The 20,852-nt window shown below is 38.2% G+C and overlaps 1 protein-coding gene across 1 annotated transcript; it reads left to right on the top strand.

The window, feature by feature from the left end:
• The first annotated feature begins 338 nt into the window (after positions 1 to 338).
• Positions 339 to 17,057, top strand: IRAK1BP1 (interleukin 1 receptor associated kinase 1 binding protein 1). The gene is made up of 4 exons (XM_047860825.1): positions 339 to 681; positions 7,369 to 7,434; positions 16,172 to 16,302; positions 16,406 to 17,057. The coding sequence occupies exons 1-4, from the start codon at positions 367 to 369 to the stop codon at positions 16,674 to 16,676; spliced, it is 783 nt and encodes a 260-aa protein (XP_047716781.1). The 5' UTR covers positions 339 to 366; the 3' UTR covers positions 16,677 to 17,057.
• Positions 17,058 to 20,852: the final 3,795 nt, after the last annotated feature.

A 20,852-nucleotide genomic window follows, 5' to 3' on the forward strand; every position in this document is an offset into this window, starting at 1 on the left:
AGAAATGTAAAAGCACTCTCACTCTGCCCAGCCTGGCCTCTCCGGAGCTTCTTTGGAGGTAAGCTAGATAGGGGGACAGTCACGGACGGTGGGCATGGAAAGGCGGCGCTAAGAGGGAGGGCGCAGAGAAAACTCACTAAGATTTTTGGAAGCCGTAACGTAAACACGTTAAAAACTATTAATAACGTGCCCAGCCAACATCTGGTAAAGGAGACACTGCAAAATCCTCGCAGCTCGCATCCATAACTGTGGGGCCTCCAAGCCCATCCCAGCATCCTTTGCACCACGCACAAAAAGCCTGGCGCGGTTTGGCTCCTTCGGCCGCCGTAGTCTCTAAGTTGCTATGGAAACCCAGCTACCCTCGCTATGTCTTTGCAGCAGGCCCCTCAGTCGCGGGTGTTCGTGGAACTGGTTCCCTGGGCTGACCGGGGCCGGGAGAACAACGTGGTCTCGGGGGGTGAGTTGCTGCCAGGACCCCGACGCCACGTCCCTTCAGCACAGGCCCAAACTGCGACCCGCGAGGTGCACGTTAGCGGCACCGCTGAGGTGTCTGCGAGCCCTGACCGGGCGCAGGTGGCGGTGCTAGTGAGCAGCACGAAGGAGGCGGCGGCCGAGGCCAAGAAGAGCGTTTGCCGCCGCCTGGACTACATCACACAGAGCCTCCAGCAGCAAGGTGTGCAGGTGAGAGCTTCGTTGGGGAGGGGCCTCGGGCGGGACCGCAAAAAGCGGAGGCAGAGTTCCAGGCTCCGACGGGTGTCAGTTGGAGGTGGCGAGGGTCTTGACCTTATCTCATCGGTATTACAGAGCGACAGGACCTGGCGGAGTAGAACTTTCGGCCCATTTTTCTTGTAGATGAAAGCAGTTATTGGTCCCAGTGGCTTATGAAATAAAAGAATGTAAATGGAGTAGGTTTTTATTTGGCGACATTTGCCGCAGTAATTTTGTATTTTACCTTGATGTGGTTAACTGTTAGACCTGACACATTGGATGAAAGTGCTTGCCTGAGTATACTAGACACTAATATTTTTTTTGTTTGTTTTTATTCCGCACCAGGCAATTAGCAAGTGAAAGCATGCTTCCTCCCAACTATGTAAAGATTTGCATGGAGTGGTTCCTCAGTATTTTTCGCAAACAGTAACGTGAGGAGGAAAATTGCATCCATTATCGTTTAACGAGCACTCAAAACATTTCGGCAAATTTTTTAGTTTTAACTTTAAAAACAAGCCAGTATATTGTAGATGCCACACGAATGAAATACCTTTACTTACCAGAGATGTCCATAAAACAAATCCCTAAGTAAATCTACCTAAACTCTGCTTGTAAGAAAAGGAGAAAAAAATGAACCAGCTTTTTATTTCATCTGAACAACAGTTCTGTTAGACAGGTTTTAATATCCCCATTTAGATTCAAAGAGGTTACATAATGCTCTAAGCTTTAGTCAGGGCGGTGTTTGAACTCTTGTCTTCCTGAGACTAAACTCTACATTGCTTCCAACCATAGTTGGCCCCAGATAATTAGAAAAAGGAAATGAAGAAGCCACAGAATGAGTCGACTATCTCATTTCCTTCATTTTACATAGTATGACTCAAAAGGCCAGAGTTGCAATTATCCAAAGTAACACTGAGTTCGTAAAAGCGCTTCTAGTCTATTGTTAGAAATGGCACACCCCCAAAAAGCAATTTTATTGCTTTAAGGAAAAAAATACATTTGTACTGCATTTACAGACATAGAATTATTTTAAAAGTCATTTGGAACAGATGTCTCCATGATTTTAGAGTTTAGAAGAATTCAAAGGCTAATTATAGACAATGTGATTTAAGTGGTTTAATATGTGGAAAAAATTTCCTCGTAAAAACTATTGCCAGTGCTACAGTCCTGTTTGAATAATATAACTAATTCTTAAGTATACCGAGCTCACATGGCTATAACTTCTAACATGGAAAGCAATAAATTACTGCATCTAACTTAATTACATTAAGGTTCAGTGTTCAAGACAGAAAACGTCAGTAATCTCCCAGTTATCTCTGCTAATGGAAGAAAGCAGTCATGTAGACAATTTATTCAGTAGATGATGCAAAAAACAATTTGTATTACTTTTCAGGATGAATTATAATGGGTTTTCACAAAGGTATTCATTTTAGACTTTGGAATTGAGGGTTTAAAAACATCACTCCCCTACTTTAGGGTCTCCTCATATCCCAGGTTCCTTTGCTTAATAGATGGAACCTAACTCTGTTTCCTCTCTTCTCTCTCCCCTCCTTGACTAGCTGACTCCCAGTTTTTCCTTTAAGAACTAGCCCAAGGGGCGCCTGCCTGGCTCAGCCAGCGGAGCATGCAACTCTTGATCTCAGGGTTCGTGAGTTCGAGCTCCATGTTGGGTGTGATTGCTTAAAAATAAAATCTTAAGAAAAGGAAAAAAGAATCAGCCCAAGCTTACTTTCTTGGCATTCCTTTTCTAACATAACTCTAGTCTCTGCCATACCACACTCTATTCCCTACTTACAATAAAACGTATCCCTCTGTATTTTAAATTGTTGCTTTACTGGTATCTCCTTCATATTCTAAACCTCTCGAGCACAGACCATTTTCTATCTCTTGCTCTGCATTCAAGGGTTACGCTTCACACACATCACATAGTATATACTCAAAACATGGTTTTTGAGGGGTGTCTGGGTGGCTCAGTCAGTTAAGCATCCCGTTTCGGCTCAGGTCATGATCTTGCAGTTTGTGAGTTCAAGCCCGGTGTCAGGCTCTGTGCTGACAGCTCGGAGCCTGGAGCCTGCTTTGGATTCTGTGCCTCCCTCTCTCTTTCTTCCCTCACTCACACTCTGTCTCTCTCTCTCTGTCTCTTTGTCTCTCTCTTTCAAAAATAAATAAACTTTAAAAAATGGCTTTGAATGACTAAAAAAAAATGAAGCACTAAAACTATTCAACTATATTATAGATCAACTACATTATAGATTATTTTATGATCATATATAGTTTCACATATGAAGGCATACCCTCATTTTCAGTGTTGTAGTTTTTTAATGTTTATTCATTTTTGAGAAAGAGAGAGAGAGGGAGGGAGAAAGAGTGAGTGGGGGTGGGGGGCAGAGAGAGAGAGAGGGAGACACAGAATCTGAAGCAGGCTCCAGGCTCTGAGCTGTCAAGAGTCAGACGTGGGGCTCAAACCCATGAACCGTGAGATCATAACCTGAGCCAAAGTCAGAGGCTCAACTGACTAAGCCGCCCAGGTGCCCCTTCATGGAGAAATGTTTTAAAGATACTAAGCAATATTTATTCAACCATCAAACATTTTTTAAGCATTTCCTGTCACTGTTTAATTTTAAATAGCACTTATGTGATAGTAATTATTTTGTTTTCCAATGTGTATGTTCCTTTCGTGGGTACAAAGTCCAATATTTGCCTACTCACAATTGTGGGGTTTTTTGATAAATGTGTAATAGATGCATATTGCTGGGCACCAGAAATGGAAGTGACTCTGTCAGATCTTGAATAGTGACCAAAATGAAAGCATTCTAATTCCGCACTAGAATGCAGCAAGTATGTGTTCAGAGCACTATATACAGTTCATTATGGCTAGGACACAGGAGTACTTGGGAAAAATGGACGAGAACTGAGATAAGACTGAAGAAGAAGGCTGTAGACAGAACATGGAAGAAGGCCTTGTTTGCTGCATTGAGGAGTTTTGAATGTTATTGGTGATAAAAAACCACTTATTACTGCTAGATCTTTTACGAATGCTATCTCATTTGATACTCATTCCCATCATATGAGACTGGCATTTCAATTGCTATTTATAGATGAGAACTCTAGGGATCAAAGTGATTATTGGCAGGTCGCTTGCCCAAGGTCACACAGCTAGGAAGTGACAGAGTTTCAACTCCAGTCAAGAATTTCGACCTCAAAGCTCTTGCTCTTAACCACTGTAGTATGTCTCTGCTTTATTGTCTTGGCAGTGGGTGATTGAGTTTTAAGTAGGGGATGTAGCAGATGCTATTGATACCCCACACTTGTATCCCTTGGCACTTCACATTTGTGTGCATACAGGCCCAACTTCCATCTGCCAACATGGAGCATCCTTTGCCAGTTTTTCCTGGCTGCAGCTTTTCCTGGCTCCACCCACAAACGGGCCAGCCAGTAGTGCCAGAGGATTAACAGCCCCTCCCCAAGCTCTAACAGCCTTCAGCTAAGAATTGAGGGAGGTGAATGGAAGGAGACCTTACCTCTTGGGCAGGATAGCTCTGAGGCATATGTTCTGCCCTGGCTCCCAGAATTTCTCTGCAGAAATAAGTTCCAGTTGCCCACAGTGGTGACCGCTTGACAATCCACACTTTAATGGCTTGCTTTCCTTTTGTTTCACTTCCCATTCCCCTATGGTGCTTCCAAGGATTATCTTTTTTTTTTTTTTAATTTTTTTAACCCCCCCCCCCCTGCCCCCTGGGGAGAGGGCAAAGAGACGGGGAGGCAGAAGATATGAAGCAGGCTCCATGCTGACAGCAGAGAGCCCAGTGGGACCTGGAACTCACAAAACCATGAGATCATGATCTGAAATGAAGTCGGCTGAGCCACCCAGGCGCCCCTCTTGGGATTGCCTTAAAATTTAACTGCTTGTACTCACATCCATGTTTCAGAGTCCATTTCTAGGTGCATTCAAATTAAGATAGGGAGTGGTAGGAATAGATTGAGCATATCATAGTTTTTCATTATTAAAAATGGTGACAGGGGCGCCTGGGTGGCGCAGTCAGTTGAGCGTCTGACTTCAGCCAGGTCACGATCTCGCGGTCCGTGAGTTCAAGCCCCGCGTCGGGCTCTGGGCTGATGGCTCAGAGCCTGGAGCCTGTTTCCGATTCTGTGTCTCCCTCTCTCTCTGCCCCTCCCCCCGTTCATGCTCTGTCTCTCTCTGTCCCAAAAAATAAATAAACGTTGAAAAAAAAAAATTTAAAAAAAATGGTGACAAAATGAATAACCTTGTTGCTAGGTATTTTTACATGTTTTTAATTATGTTTTTGGACATTAATTCCTGGCTTATGCATATTTTTAAGGCTTATGAAAAATTACAGTGTAGGACAATAAGTTTACAACTTCACTACAAATATATCTTTGGCATAGTGGGCATTATTTTCTTTTTTAACTTTGCCAAGTCAGTAGCCAAAAAAAATGTTACTGTCATTTCCTATGTTTCTTTTTTTTTTTTTTTTTACATTTGAGGTTAAACTTTTTTCATGTAAGTTGCCAGTTCATAAAACTTTGCTTTTTCTACTCTTTTATTAATTTATGGGAACTTCTTAAAAATTAGTTTCAGCTGTACAGTATAATGATTCAACAATTCTGTACATTGGGGCGCCTGGGTGGCGCAGTCGGTTAAGCGTCCGACTTCAGCCAGGTCACGATCTTGCGGTCCGTGAGTTCGAGCCCCGCGTCAGGCTCTGGGCTGATGGCTCAGAGCCTGGAGCCTGTTTCTGATTCTGTACATTTCTCAATGCTCATCAGTGTAATACTCTTAGCTTCCTTTATCAATATCCCACCCCCACTTCTCCTCTGGAAACCACCAGTTTATTCTCTGTAGTTAAGAGTCTTTTTTGGTCTCTTTTATTTGTTCATTTGCTTTGTTTCTTAAATTCCACAAATGAGTGATATTATATGGTGCTTGTTTTTCTGGCTGAGTTATTCTACTTACCATTAAATCCTCTAGATCCATTCATATTGTTGCAAATGGCAAGATTTCATTCTTTTTTATAGGTAATAGTTCAGTGTGTGTGTGTGTGTGTGTGTGTGTGTGTACATATAAGTGTCTCACATCTTTATGGATGAACACTTAGGTTGCTTCCATATCTTGACTACAGTAAATAATGCTGCAGTAAACATAGGGGTGCAGGTATCTTTTTCAGTTAGTGTTTTCATTTTCTTTGGGTAAATATCCAGTAGTAGAATTACTGGATCATATGGTAATTCTGTTTTTAACTTTTGAGCTCCCTCCATACTGTTTTCCACAATAGTACACCAATTTACATTCTCACCAACAGTGTACAAGGGTTCCTTTTTCTCCCTATCCCCACCAAAATTTGTTACTTCTTGCATTTTTTATTTTAGCCACGCATTGTGGTTTTAATTTACATTTCCCTGATGATGAGTAATGTTGAGCATCTTTTCATGTGTTTATTGGCCATCTGTATGTCTTCTTTGGAAAAATGTATGTTCAGTTCCTCTGCCCATTTTTTAATTGGATTATTTGTTGTTATGGTGTGAAGTTGTATACGTTCTGTATCTATTTTGGATATTAACCCCTTATCAGATATATCATTTGCAAATTATCTTCTCCCATTCAGTAGATTGCCTTTTTGTTTGGTTAATGGTTTCCTTCACTGTGCAAAAGCTTTTTACTTTGGTATAGTCCCAATAGTTTAATTTTGCTTCTGTTTCCCTTGCCAAATAAGACATATATAGAAAAATGTTTCTATGACTAATATCAAAGAAATCATTGCCTGTGTTTTCTTATAGGAAATTTATGGCTTCAGGTCTCACATTTACGTCTTTAATCCATTTTGAGTTTATTTTTGTGTATGGTCTAATGAAAGTGGTCTGGTTTCATTCTTTTGCATGTAGCTATCCAGTTTTCCCAATACCATTTGTTAAAGAGACTGCCTTTTTCCCATTGTATATTCATGCCCCCTTTGTTGTAGATTAATTAATTAATTAACTGTCATAGGCCCTATAAGTGGGGTTTATTTCTGGGTTCTCTATTCTGTTCCATTGATCTGTGTGTCTGTTTTTGTGCCAACATCTACTGTTTTGATTACTGCAGCTTTGTAGTATATCCTGAAATCTGGGATTGTGATACCTCTAGCTTTTTCTTTTTCAAGATTATTTTAAGGGAACCTTAAGATTATCAATAACCCTCTCATTATTGCAAATATTTTCCCAATTTCATATTTGCCATATTTGTTTACAGTATTGAACATTCAAAATTTTTAAATTTTATTTAGCTAAAATCACTAATCTTGTCAGGATGTTTCTTGCCTTTGGTATAATACTTATTGGGTCCTTCCCAAGCCTAAGGTTATATAGCTGTTAACTAATATTTCCTGGAACTTTTAGGGACCCTTTATACTACATTAAATATTTGCTCTGTTGGAATTTATTTTGGTGTAAGGAAAAGGGCTTTGTTTTCTCTTAAATGGGTAAGTGGCTCTACACTTATTTTATGTAACTTTTAGGGAGGTTTAAAACATCAGGCAAACAAGTTCTTTCTGCATTCTCTGTTATTCTGAGTTTAATAAGTTCAGGTTTCTACTTTATGTTTTAGAGTAATTGCATTTGGTAGCCAAACATTGAGTAATCATACTCTTGTACTTTCTGCTTCAGGCAGAAAATGTAACTGTGACAAAGGATTTTAGAAGAATGGAAAATGCTTATCACATGGAAGCAGAGGTATGTACTTATCATGAAAAATAATTGGTAACAGCATGATTTTGTGGATGCAATTTACATTTATTTTTATTCTTGAGCTGAAATGTATAGGAGGACTGCTTCTCATGATATTGATAAAAGATTATTTTTCTCAGGGTGCCTGGGTGGCTCAGTCAGTTAAGCGTCTGACTTGAGCTCAGGTCATGATCTCAGTTCGTGGGTTTGAGCCCCACATCGGGCTGTGTGCTGTCAGCTCAGAGCCTGCAGCCTGCTTCAGATTCTGTGTCTCCCTCTCTCTCTGCTCCTCCCCCACTCATGTTCTGTTTCTTAAAAATAACAATCGAAAGAAAAGAATTTTTTTAATTATTTTTATTTTTATTATATATATGTGTATATATGTATACATATTATATATATGTGTGTATATGTGTATATACACATTTTTTTTAATTTTTTTTTTAAAGTAATCTCTATACCCAACATGGGGCTTGAACTCACAATCTGGAGATTAGAGTCGTGTGCTCTTCCGACTGAGCCAGCCAGGCGCCCCTGTATGAGCTTTTAAAATAAATTGTAATGAGATATATTTAAGAGAAATTGTTTTGAAATGGAATAAAAATAGCAAGAAGAAAGAGCAGTTAATTGCCCCCTGAATGAAATTTTAGTAAAGTTATCACCTACTGAGCAGGAAAACACTATAGGAAATTTCTTCTCAGATAAAAAGCAAATTAATAATGTCCTAACATAAGGATTGAAACACTTTTCAACCTTCTTTTCTTTCATAATGCAATTTTACTCTATTGTGCTAAGTTATCAGGGTTTTTTTTTGGGGGGGGGGGGGGTTGTTTTTTTTTTACAGAAAGCACTTGGGACACCTGGCTGGCTCACTCAGTAGAATGTGTGACTCATGATCTCAGGGTTGTAAGTTTGATCCCCACATTGGGTGCAAGGTTACTTAAAAATAAAATCTTTAAGGGGTGCCTCAGTTGGTTAGGCATCTGACTTTTGATCTCAGGGATATGAGTTCAAGCCCCATGTTGGCCTCTGCACTGGTCATGATGCCCACTTAAAAAAAGAAAAATTCTTATAATTAACTAAAAAAAATAAAGACCACTCAACCTCTGCCTGAATTAAAAAGAACAAAATATTTTTTGTACACTCAATGATAACATTTAATTTCTACAACTGCCTATACTTTTTACTTATTTTTAAAGATTTTATGCTCAGGATTTAATGAAATCAGGTATGTTATAGTTGTGGTTAGGTTCTAGGACTACGATTTGTTTCAGCATCCAAACATCTTGGGATTTGAGTGCTAGTTCCATGCTGCCTCCTCACAGGAAGCAAACAAGAATGGAGTTAGAGTTAGAGATAAACTCTTATTTATCTAGTCAGATAATTTTTTTTTTTAATGTTTATTTTTGAGAGAAAAAGAGAGAGAATGAGTACGAGTGGGGGAAGGAGCAGAGAGAGAGGGAGACACAGAATCCAAAGCAGGCTCCAGGCTCTGAGCTGTCAGCACAGAGCCCATTGCAGGCCAAACCCACGAACCATGAGATCATGACCTGAGCCAGCCGAAGTCAGCACTTAACCCACTGAGCCACGCAGGCGCCCCTCTAGTCAGATAATCTTTATGTTTAGAGGTGGGAAATATCTCAAAAAATCATCTAGTCCTACCAGATAATCTATTATTTTTATAATTTTAAGGGCGTGACTTCAAGTTCAGATAACTTGGGGTCTCAGACTTCCCAGTCATATTGAAAGAAAGAACAGAAATTAGAATCCTGCCTAGCTTCTTACCTCCTTGAAACAGTAATTTCTACAATACACTGTTGCTCTAGTACTTAAATAGTTTTATTTTTCCACTTAAAATTTAACTATCTCAAGGAATTTTAAAGTTACTCATGATAATTTTAGAGATCCACATGGCAAAACTTATTTTATGGTAGTTGGGATTGAAAAATATCTTTCATAACAGGATGAAGAGGGGCATTAGGGGATGGACAAAATGTGTGAAGGGCAGTGGGAGATGCAGGCTTCCAGTTATAGAATGAATAAGTCACAGATATAAAAGGCACAGCAAAGGGGATATAGTCAGTATTATTTTAATAGTGTATGGTGACAGATGGTAGCCACACTTCTGGTGAGCACAGCATAAACTATACACTTGGGAGGGCACCCAGCTGGCTCAGTAGGAAGAGTATGTGACTCTTGATCTCGGGGTTGTAAATTCAAGCCCCACGTTGGATATAAAGATTACTTAAAATACGGGGCGCCTGGGTGGCTCAGTTGGTTGAGCGGCCAACTTCAGCTCAGGTCACGATCTCACGGTCCGTGAGTTCAAGCCCCCGCGTCGGGCTCTGTGCTGACAGCTCGGAGCCTGGAGCCTGTTTCCGATTCTGTGTCTCCCTCTCTCTGAACCTCCCCTGTTCATGCTCTGTCTCTCTCTGTCTCAAAAATAAATAAACGTTAAAAAAAAAAAAAATTAAAAAAAAAAAAAGATTACTTAAAATAAAATCTGGGGGGAGGGGCGCCTGGGTGGCTCAGTTGGTTAAGTGGCCGGCTTCGGCTCAGGTCATGATCTCGCGGTCCGTGAGTTCGAACCCCGCGTCAGCTCTGTGCTGACAGCTCGGAGCCTGGAGCCTGTTTCAGATTCTGTGTCTCCCTCTCTCTGACCCTCCCCCGTTCATGCGCTGTCTCTCTCTGTCTCAAAAATAAACAAACGTTAAAAAAAAAAAAAAATTTTTTTTTTTAAATCTGGGGGGAAAAAAACAAGGTGTATATAGACTTGTTGAATCACTATATTGTATACCTGAAACTAATGTAACATTGTGTGTCAAACTGTACTTTAATTAAAAAAAAGTAAGGGGAGGGGCGCCTGGGTGGCGCAGTCGGTTAAGCGTCCAACTTCAGCCAGGTCACGATCTCGTGGTCCGTGAGCTCGAGACCCACGTCAGGCTCTGGGCTGATGGCTCAGAGCCTGGAGCCTGTTTCCGATTCTGTGTCTCCCTCTCTCTCTGCCCCTCCCCCGTTCATGTTCTGTCTCTCTCTGTCCCAAAAATAAATAAACGTTGAAAAAAAAAATTTTTTTTTAAAAAAAAGGGGAGTTATGAAACTTCTCAGATGTGAAAAGTTTTAATATAACTTTTAATGATTTTTATGATATCACACTATGGTATCACTGTTTCATATCAATTGTTTTCTTAAAATAAGTTTTTCAATTTGGGGCTCTTTGGGTGATACTACAATACTGGATGTCTTGAAAAAAAGGAAAAACAGGATGAAAAACAGAGGGGTAAGAGTCTGTATTACAGAGAACAAAGCTGGAAGTTATTCTAGCACTCCTCCAGCAGTGATTACCTGTCAGGACTTCAGGCTGTAATGAACATACATTGGCTCAGGTTATCTCAAGTGAATGGGGTTTAGTGTGAGGGTACCCCAAGAAGTAAGGAGAAAAAGGAATGGTTCCAGCAAATACACAGAAAAGCTTCATGGAAAACTGGCATCATTTTCAGACAAGTTGTTTTAGGGACCAACTGTGCAGTTACAGAAAATGCATTAGAGCTGCTTGTTTTGTTAGAAGAACATGATTAGGGGCGCCTGGGTGGCGCAGTCAGTTAAGCGTCCGACTTCAGTCAGGTCACGATCTCGCGGTCCGTGAGTTCGAGCCCCGCGTCGGGCTCTGGGCTGATGGCTCAGAGCCTGGAGCCTGTTTCCGATTCTGTGTCTCCCTCTCTCTCTGCCCCTTGCCCGTTCATGCTCTGTCTCTCTCTGTCCCAAAAATAAAATAAAAACGTTGAAAAAAAATTTTTTTTTTAAAAAAAAGAAAGAAGAACATGATTAAATTAGGACTTGGCTAAACTCTGCTTTTTTCCCCTTCTGTTATACTTTTTAACGTCCCATACTCAACTTCTTGAGAGAATCTGATCATATTTTGTATAGGGCTCCCTGATAGCCAGAATTCTTATATCATGCAATCTGATAATATTACCCTTAGGTCAGCATCAGCAGTCAGCAGAGACCAGGGTGATGGGGTCACAAAGTACAAAATAATGTCTAACACATACCAGTACCCTCGTGGACAGTTAGATATATAAAGTTAGATTAGGAGGTAGAACATTACTTTACAAAATAACTAAGATTTTTATCCTGAATGGCACTTTAGAGATTCTTTATCTAAACTCCCAACTACCCCCTGCTGTTTCTCTTTATTTTAAAGGTAAGAATATTGAAAGTTAGAAATGATGTAAGTACATGAATATAAAAAGCTTATTCCATTTTCAGATGTCTAATCAATACAAATTTTTCTAACATTAAGCCAGAATGGACTTAGTAGTACTCATCCATTATTAATGATGTACCTCTCCAAGAACAAAAGGCAAATACTACTTCCTTGAAGTATATACTTGAAGTTCAGTATCATGTTGATGCTAGTTTTTTCTTCTCCAGGGGTAAGAATCCCCAGTTTCTTTAGTCATTTCTTATAAGACAAACTACTGAGTTAACCAATTTCCATCCAAAGCACCTACAACACAACTACAGTGTCCTAATTGTGATTTATCCAGTCCACATTAGTGAAAGATGATTATCTCCTTTATTCTGGAATGTTTAAGACTGAACTTGGTACTTGTATCACATTGTTCCCTTGTGTTGAGCTCACAGTTATAATCAGTAATTAAAATTATCAAAGTATCTTTCTCACACGCTGCTTTTACATATTTCTATTTTATACTTGTTATTGCTATTTCAAAATAAAGTATGAGAGTTTAAATTTATCTCTGTAAAATTTTATCCACTAGATTTGACCATGTTTCCAGCCTGTTAGGATCTTTTTGGATCTTGATTTTATCAATCAGTGTTTATATTCTTCCTGGCCAGCTTTCTGTCACCTGCTGATTTTATCATCCGTGTACCCATCTGTGTAATTAATAAAAATACTAAGTAACATCAATCAACTATGACCTTGACAATGTTGCCATGAAGACTATATGTCAGTATATCCTAAGTAAAAAATAAATTCTTTATTGCTACAGTATTTCTCTGGTAACTTGCCAGTTAGGAAGTCAAGTTTAATACATCGTGATTTGTTCTTAGTAATCTCAAATATACATGCTCAATAGATTGGCCTTTGGATAGAAATAATTTGGCAGTGGTTGAGAATGGTAGAGATCAGAAGAAAAGCATAGAGTTGGTGAACTTCACTCTCAGGAAAAAAACAAAGTGAAAAGTCAGATGAGTTCTTACCTAACATCTCATAAAGAAACTCAGTACTTAAGAGAACTTAGAAGATTTTACTCTTAAATTCCTGTGTCCTTATTTTGTTCTTCCCTGAATGCCTTCTTGGAGGACCATTGAAATGAGAAAACCCTGTATTCTTTTCTTCAGTGACAGAACTAAAAACAAAAACTGGGGGATATTTAAAAAGGGAAGAAAATAATAGATTGTGGCAATACCAAAAAGAAAAGAAAATATACAAAGTACTTGGAGGCCTGTGGCAAGGTAACAAAATGAATGACAAGGTCCTATCTTCTTTGTTTCTCATAGAAACCTTTTATTTCCTAATTCCTTACAAACTAATTTTTTTAAGTATTTATTTAGAGCGTGGGAGAGAGAGGGAGCACGTGGGGGGTAGGGGGGGTGAGCAGCAGAGAGAGAGAGAGAGAGAGAGAGAGAGAGAGAGAGAATCCCAAGCAGGCTCCACACTATAAGCACAGAGCCCGACAAGGGACTGGAACTCAGGAACTGTGAGATCATGACCTGAGCCGAAAGCAAGAGTCAGACACTAAACCAACTGAGCTACCCAGGTGCCCCACAAACTAATTTTTAAAATAATCTTTTCGAATCTTGCCCAGAATTGAAAGGTGTCTAGCCTACTACATGTAGTTTGTTCAGTTTTATACACTTGCCTTTTTTGTAAATTAGAACTGCAAGTATTTTTAAAGAGGCTTTTGGCCTGTTTCTCTATGGTAATTGAGATTAGCAATAATTCAGAAGTCCCATTTGCAGAAAATTTTAATAAACTGAGATTTGATTTATCCAGGAGACAAATTCATTAAAAGCACTTAAGAGCTCACCTTTCGGGGTACTTGGCTGGCTCAGTCAGTACAGCATGAGACTCTTGATCTTGGGGTCATGATTGAATTCCACATTGGGGGTAGAGTTTACTTAAAACTCACCTATTCTGGAATTCAGTTTCTTTTTTAGTACTGAAATTTCTAAACTAATGAGGATTCTTCTTGACCAAAGAGATGGGAAGCATTTATCTACCAATCTGTTTTGTAATTTAATATAGCTATTACAAGATAGTGTGTAAATGTGCATACATTTGTAATCACATTATTTTACCATGATTAAACAGATAATGAGGATTCTGAATATACGGATTTATCTTTATCTTCAAGGTATTAGGTACTTAAAATATTTTTATCCTAAATACCTCTTTAAAAATTGTGATGCAACATCTCTATTCTTCAGCAAAGTGACTCAACTTCATTAACTTGGATTTCTGTCTAGCTACATTTTGATTATATACCACATTGCTGAATTTAAAAGCAGAAGTTCAGACCACTGGAAGACTTAAAACAGTTCTTGAACTGTTAGAAAAAGCAGAAAACAGTTTTTTTTTCCTACCAAATTTACTTGTTAATCATTCAACACAAATACTCCTAAACTATACTTTGTTCATGGTCTGTTTACCAATGTAGATGTACTTCTAAAAGCTACATCTGCTAACTTTTTAAGTCATGGTAATGGTAAGAGGGAAGAAAGGCAGAGAAAATCTTGTGTGAGCAGCCACGGAGCTGATCTTAACAGACAGGTTTTCCTGTTATTTATAGAAATAGAGCAAGTAAGTACCACATGTTAAACCTGATTCTGTAGGAGTAAATTTGCCTCAGATGATTAGGGGTAGAGGGGAATTGAAGATGGAAAAATTAGTATCTTTTTTGCAACCTGCTTAGGAATTTTCACTGTCCTTCCAGATAACTTATTTTTAGCAAAGAAGAATACCAAGGATGCAAAGGATTCAGCATATTTCATAGGAAAGTGGGTATATTCATAAAAATTATTTTTGTTTTAAGTTATCAGAGTAGAAATTGGAATAAATTTTAAAAATAAAATGCATTTCAAGGGCACTTGTATAGCAAAGAATTGCTTTTGTTGACACTTGGAACCTGTTATACTCAATCACTTTAATCTGCATGCAGAGAAACCCTTTGAACTCTCATATTTGGCTACCTTCCAACTTCCACAGTCACTGTACATCTTGCTATGTTTCATTACATGTAATGAAATGTATGTACAGGGCCGCTGTGGCACTTTTATAGATTAAATACAGCCACAAAAGACAGGATTTGTTTCCATATTTAAACTATGCAAATGCAGAAAAGTATTTATTGTCTGTACTTCTTATTAAAGGCAGCCTATAGGCATTTTGGAGCTTTGATTTTCAACCAGGAAGGAAATATAAATTTGGAAACTTACCCAAAGATTAAAAACTCGCATCTTGGGTAAGGCTGAGGAAATTGATTTTGACTAACAGAAAAGTTTATTAGCCCATATAGTGTTTAAAAAAACAAAACACTCAAAAAAAGACTTCTCTTCAAAAGACAGACAAGACTCCTGCTTCTAAGGTAGAATAACATGCACCAGATTTACCTTCCCACCTGAAACAGCCAAAAAATTGACAAAGTATATGAAACAAAGGTTTTCAAAAGAGTGGACATAAAGCAATGAAACACTGTGATCCCTGAGAAAAAGGAAACAAACAAAAGTCCTACAGTTGTCCTAACTCAGTGTCTCAAGGTGTCCAGGCAGCTTCACAGGGAAGGGAACCCAGACAGAGCCTAGCAAACTCCTTGTATTGAAGAAATGGAATTGAGAGCCCAAACAAGACAACTAGAGTTTGTAGGAGAGTAGAGGGCTACAGAGAGAAAGTTTTTCGGAGAACCACAGAGGGGATACCACCAACCCCTGCCAAGTACTCAGCAGAATACTGATCAGCACACCAATGTGTGAAAATGACCTGAGGCTAGAAAAAGAATTACCCCAAAATTTAGAGGGAACAGTGTTTGGGGTTCATACAGGGCTGTATAGCACCAGATTAGAAAATTTTACAATTCATAGGGCATGAGGTGGAGTATACAGAAGTATCTTGCCTCAAACATTACTCCAGTCCCACGTAACAGATCTTAAAAGCAAACCAAAAGAGATCAGTTTCCAAGGAAGTTGATGGAATTCTAGAACAAATAATTATTTATAGTGGTATATACAAGAATATCCAACACCTCTCAAAGTTAATTCACAAGGATTACCTGATATACAAAACAGCATGGAAATAAAACTCACAATAAGGAGGAAAGTCAAACCAACCAAGAACCAATACAGATATTAAAATTAACAGACATAATCATTAGTTATTATAACTATTTCTTATGTTCAAAAGTAGAGATACTACTTAATTTAATAAAATTTAATAATTTAGTTGTTGAGTATCAAGTAGGCTTATCTGTTACATATTATAAAATGACCTCGTTATCTGGCTTTAATTTTTTTCCTCATATTTAGAGAAAACTTTATTTTTTATTTTTATTTTTTAAAAGTTTTAAGTAATCCCTATGCCCAGCATGGGGCCTGAACCCATGACCCCAAGATAAAGAGTCACATGTTTCTCCAACTGAGCCAGCCAGGCGCTCCTAGAGAAAACTTTAAAAGAAGCCATCAGGCATGAAAATAATTTCAAGTGTCATTTCATTTACAGGTCTGCATTACATTTACTGAATTTGGAAAAATGCAAAATATTTGTAACTTTCTTGTTGAAAAGCTAGATAGCTCTGTCGTCATCAGCCAGCCCCAGTTCTATCATACTCCAGGTTCTGTTGAGAATCTTCGGTAAGTTAAGCACATCTTTAACTAAATTATCAATTAAACAAAACTATTCAGTGCTAAAGTTCATTGAATGTCATATTAATAATCTCTGCATTTAATTCCTAAGACGGCAAGCCTGTCTTGTTGCTGTTGAGAACGCATGGCGCAAAGCTCAAGAAGTCTGTAACCTTGTCGGCCAAACTCTAGGAAAACCTTTATTAATCAAAGAAGAAGAAACAAAAGAATGGGAAGGCCAAATAGATGATCTCCAGTCATCCAGACTCTCAAGTTCATTAACTGTACAACAAAAAATCAAAAGTGCGACAATACATGTTGCTTCAAAAGTATTTATAACTTTTGAAGTAAAGGGGAAAGAGAAGAAAAGAAAAAATCTCTGAAATTCCAACTAAAATATATTGTATCTTTTTATTTTTATACTTTTTATGTTTGCTTTTTTCATGAATATATATATTGTATAATATAAAGTATTTCTCCCCCAAATCTGTCAGTCCTTGAATCCAGTCCCACAGTATCTAAGCTTATTTTCTATTTTTAAAAATTTAACTATGAGAAATACTCTGAAAACAATGTGTTATATGTGCATACTTTTATACTGACAAGAAATGTTTATATTTCTACTACAGGAATAAATATTGGCAGTTATTAGCATGATTCTTAACATTAACAGAATGATGAGGAATACATTAACTCTTGATAAAAGCAGAGTGAGGCATACTAGGAAAATATTTTGATGCCAGAAATAAAATATATGGACCAGATCCTCTTCACCAGGCTCCTGTGATTGATTATACCAGCACTCTTTAATACAAATAAAAGAAAGTCACATAGTAATTTCAAATTACTTAGTTGACACATAGGAAAAAAAAGTAAAAAATAAAGTAGTTGAAACTAAGTTTAATAATATTTTATTTAACCTAGTATGTCTAAAATACCATTTCAGCATGTAGTCAATCTTTTAAAAATAACTAATGGATATTTATATAGTGTACATTTTATATTATAACCATGTTAATTCAGATGCTAAATTTTCATCAGAAATAATCTGTATTATTTACTAAAATGTAGTTGAAAAAACAGATTCACACACACACACACAGGTTGTTACAAACATGCTTAAAAGATGTAGTAACTGAAGTAGCAATTTCAAGTAGCAATTTTCAAATTAAAATTTTTAAAAATTTAAAATTCAGTTCTTTGATTGCACTAGCCACATTTTAAGTACTTGAAAGTGGCTAATGGCTACTATGTTGGACAGTGCAGGGTTATACACTGAGATAATACTGATCTTAAGACTGAGATGTATAACAGCAAGTACATGGCATTGCTATTGCACTGCACATTATCTACAGATAATCATAAACCAAGACTGTTACTTAGCACAGGCTTCCATTTCTCATCATAGAGTTATACAGGTCCTAGCGTTCTTCCTTTGATATATCTTGATACTCATATACCAGTATTTCTTCCCTATAGCACGCTCTAGAATGTAGTTTACATCCCCACCCACTTTCTTAAGTGGCACTGAAACAATTTTATCTATCTCCTCTATAGCGTGTCCTTGGCAGGAGGGAGTGTAAAAGCTAAGAAGAAAAGTTTTAGATTGCAACACCTGTGTTCAAATCCAGACTTTACTACTAGAATGTAAGCTCCTTTAGAATGAAGATCTTGTCTTGTTCACAGCTGCATTCTCAGACCCAGCATAGTATCAGGGCCAACACAGAGCAGGCTCTCAAATATCCGCTGTGTGAATTTACCAGAGGTGTAAACTTAGCCAGGCACTTTAATCTCTCTAAGCTTCTCTTTCCTCACCAATGAAATGAGGCTAAATATCTACGTTGCAGTGTTACTATAAGGGTTAAAGCTGATAAATACAAGACCACGATAATAATACCCAGCACCACAGCTGTCACTCAGTAAATGGTTGCTATTATAGCAACTGCATTCTTTGATTACTATCAACCCAATTAAAAGTTGGCTCTTCCAAGTCTTCCATTAAGATGAATTTAAAGAGTCATATTAAAAACAAAGTTATCGGGGCGCCTGGGTGGCGCAGTCGGTTAAGCGTCCGATTTCAGCCAGGTCACGATCTCGCGGTCCGTGAGTTCGAGCCCCGCGTCGGGCTCTGGGCTGATGGCTTGGAGCCTGGAGCCTGTTTCAGATTCTGTGTCTCCCTCTCTCTCTGCCCCTCCCCTGTTCATGCCCTGTCTCTCTCTGTCCCAAAAATAAATAAACGTTGAAAAAAAAAAATTTAAAAAAAAAAAAAGTTATCACAAAAACAGTTTAAGATAGGTTTTTATTCCCAAAAAACAAAGCTAAATAAATTCCATTGTAGCTTTTATTTATCCAGTGGGATAGGAAAATACTGTGGGGGTTCAACATCAAGAAAAAAAATTGTTTATACTCAATAAACAATTATATTTGTAGATTTTTCTTAGCTGTATCTTTATTATAATTTGGTTCCATTATATTTGGTAAAGTTTTCTACTTAGCATGAAATACCTAAAAACAAATTTTAAGTTACCAAATAGTTTTTAGAATTTACATGATTTTTTAAAGATGTTGCTTTAAAAAAAAAAAGCCTATAAAATGGGCAATGCTACAATTCTGTACAGCAATGAAGAGAAAAAAATCCTTCAAAGATTGGACTGGCTTATGTATGACATCCTATGTCCTTAAGACTAACGGTATCAAATTTAGTTGTCAGCTGACAGAGCTGAATTTCTGACATGTGGCATATACTAGAGTCTCACAATGAATTCCTCAGGGGACCTGTGCCACAAAGCCTGCTAGAATCAGCCTACCCCAAACTTAATCCTGAAAATTTTTTTTTTTCTGAACCCCCCCTTTTTTTTATTTTTTTTTAATGTTTTATTTATTTTTGAGACAGAGAGAGACAGAGCATGAGCAGGGGAGGGGCAGAGAGAGAGGGACACACAGAATCCGAAACAGGCTCCAGGCTCTGAGCTGTCAGCACAGAGCCCGACGCGGGTCTTGAACTCACCACGAGATCATGACCTGAGCCGAAGTCAGACGCTCAACCGACTGAGCCACCCAGGCGCCCCTGAACCCCCTTTTAAAAAAATCTTTCAGAAAGCAGCAAATTTTAATTGCTGTTTTCTGAAAGAAAGAAAAAATTTCCAATTAGGATATCTGAAACAGACCCACTATATTCTAAGCACCTTTGTAAAAGGAACTACTATTAAATATACAAGTTTTCTGAATATTACCGACAAAATTTAGGATTCTATTCAGTTACATGGTAAAGAATACATTTTTTGGAGCAGCAATTTACCTTATTTTAAGTATCAGTGTTCTTACTTAACAGTTAATTTTTAGTTCAATGTAAATAAATAAGACCTGGAAAAATAGTTTGTAATTTAGGATGCTGTACTTCATATCCCATAATTGTTATGTCCTCCTCAGGAATGTAGGTCGAGGATATCCTAATTCTGTCTGACATGTTGATGAGAACTTGATAGCGAGGAATTCTTTTCACTGGCCTAAAAATATAAAAACATGAATTAAGAGGTCAAAAATGGGAGTTAATATATTATCTATATTACAAAATTGTGTAGGAGGCAAATGCTTTACTATTCATTCCTCAAAAAACCCACTGTATAAATTAGTTTAAAATAACATTTAATATTTTTATGCATATTGTGTTTACAGCCAAATGGCTCCTACCAATAATCTAATGTGGTTTAAATTACTTTACATGTTCAGTTTTGTTTCAAAGACTAGATGGGGCACCTGGGTGGCTCAGTCGGTTGAGAGTCCGACTTTGGCTCAGGTCAGGATCTCGCAGTTTGTGAGTTCAAGCCCCGCGTTGGGCTCTGTGCTGACAGCTCAGAGCCTAGAGCCTGTTTCAGATTCTGTGTCTCCCTCTCTCTGCCCCTTCCCTGCTCATGCTCTGTCTCTCTCTGTCTCTCAAAAATGAATAAACATTTTTAAAAAATTAAAAAAAAAAAAGACTAGGATTCACAGTGGCTAATCCAAGTCAAACTGTTCTCGGGGTGAGGTAATAGATATTTTTCAAGAGGGATGATTTGTGCTATTTTATTAAAAGAATAATACCCTTGGGGCGCCTGGGTGGCTCAGTCGGTTAAGCATCTGACTTCGGCTCAGGTCATGATCTCGTGGTTCATGGGTTTGAGCCCCGCATCGGGCTCTGTGCTGCCAGCTCAGAGCCTGGAGCCTGCTTCAGATTCTGTGTCTCCCTCTCTTTCTGCCCCTCCCCTGCTTGTGCTCTGTTGTCTCCCTCTCTCTCTTTCAAAAAATAAAAAATTTTTAAAAAAAGAATACCCTTTTATAACTTGTTTATCAGGAGGGTATTTATGTTTCAGCCACTCTTCTGCTGGAGATCTGGCTTCAATATCTCGACCAACAGTTACTCCCAGATAGCCATGGTGATTGTGGATGATCACCAATCCCACCTCAAAATAGTGTCCAGCCTATCTTAGTTTCCATACTAACGGATGAAAAGCCCAGGTGGCAGGAGAAAGTGCTAGCCTAAATGATCCTGAAACCAGTAAGTGATCCCTAAATTTAAAATA

Source organism: Prionailurus viverrinus, chromosome B2, assembly GCF_022837055.1.
Source record: "Prionailurus viverrinus isolate Anna chromosome B2, UM_Priviv_1.0, whole genome shotgun sequence".
In the NCBI taxonomy this organism is placed as follows: Eukaryota; Metazoa; Chordata; class Mammalia; order Carnivora; family Felidae; genus Prionailurus; species Prionailurus viverrinus.

What these genes read in the sequence shown, in the direction of transcription:
- IRAK1BP1 (XM_047860825.1), top strand. Translation starts at nt 367, where the DNA reads ATGTCTTTGCAGCAGGCCCCTCAGTCGCGGGTGTTCGTGGAACTGGTT. An exon ending in TCCAGCAGCAAGGTGTGCAG is followed by an intron (nt 682 to 7,368) that starts GTGAGAGCTTCG and finishes TTTCTGCTTCAG; the next exon opens with GCAGAAAATGTAACTGTGAC. An exon ending in CTTATCACATGGAAGCAGAG is followed by an intron (nt 7,435 to 16,171) that starts GTATGTACTTAT and finishes TTTCATTTACAG; the next exon opens with GTCTGCATTACATTTACTGA.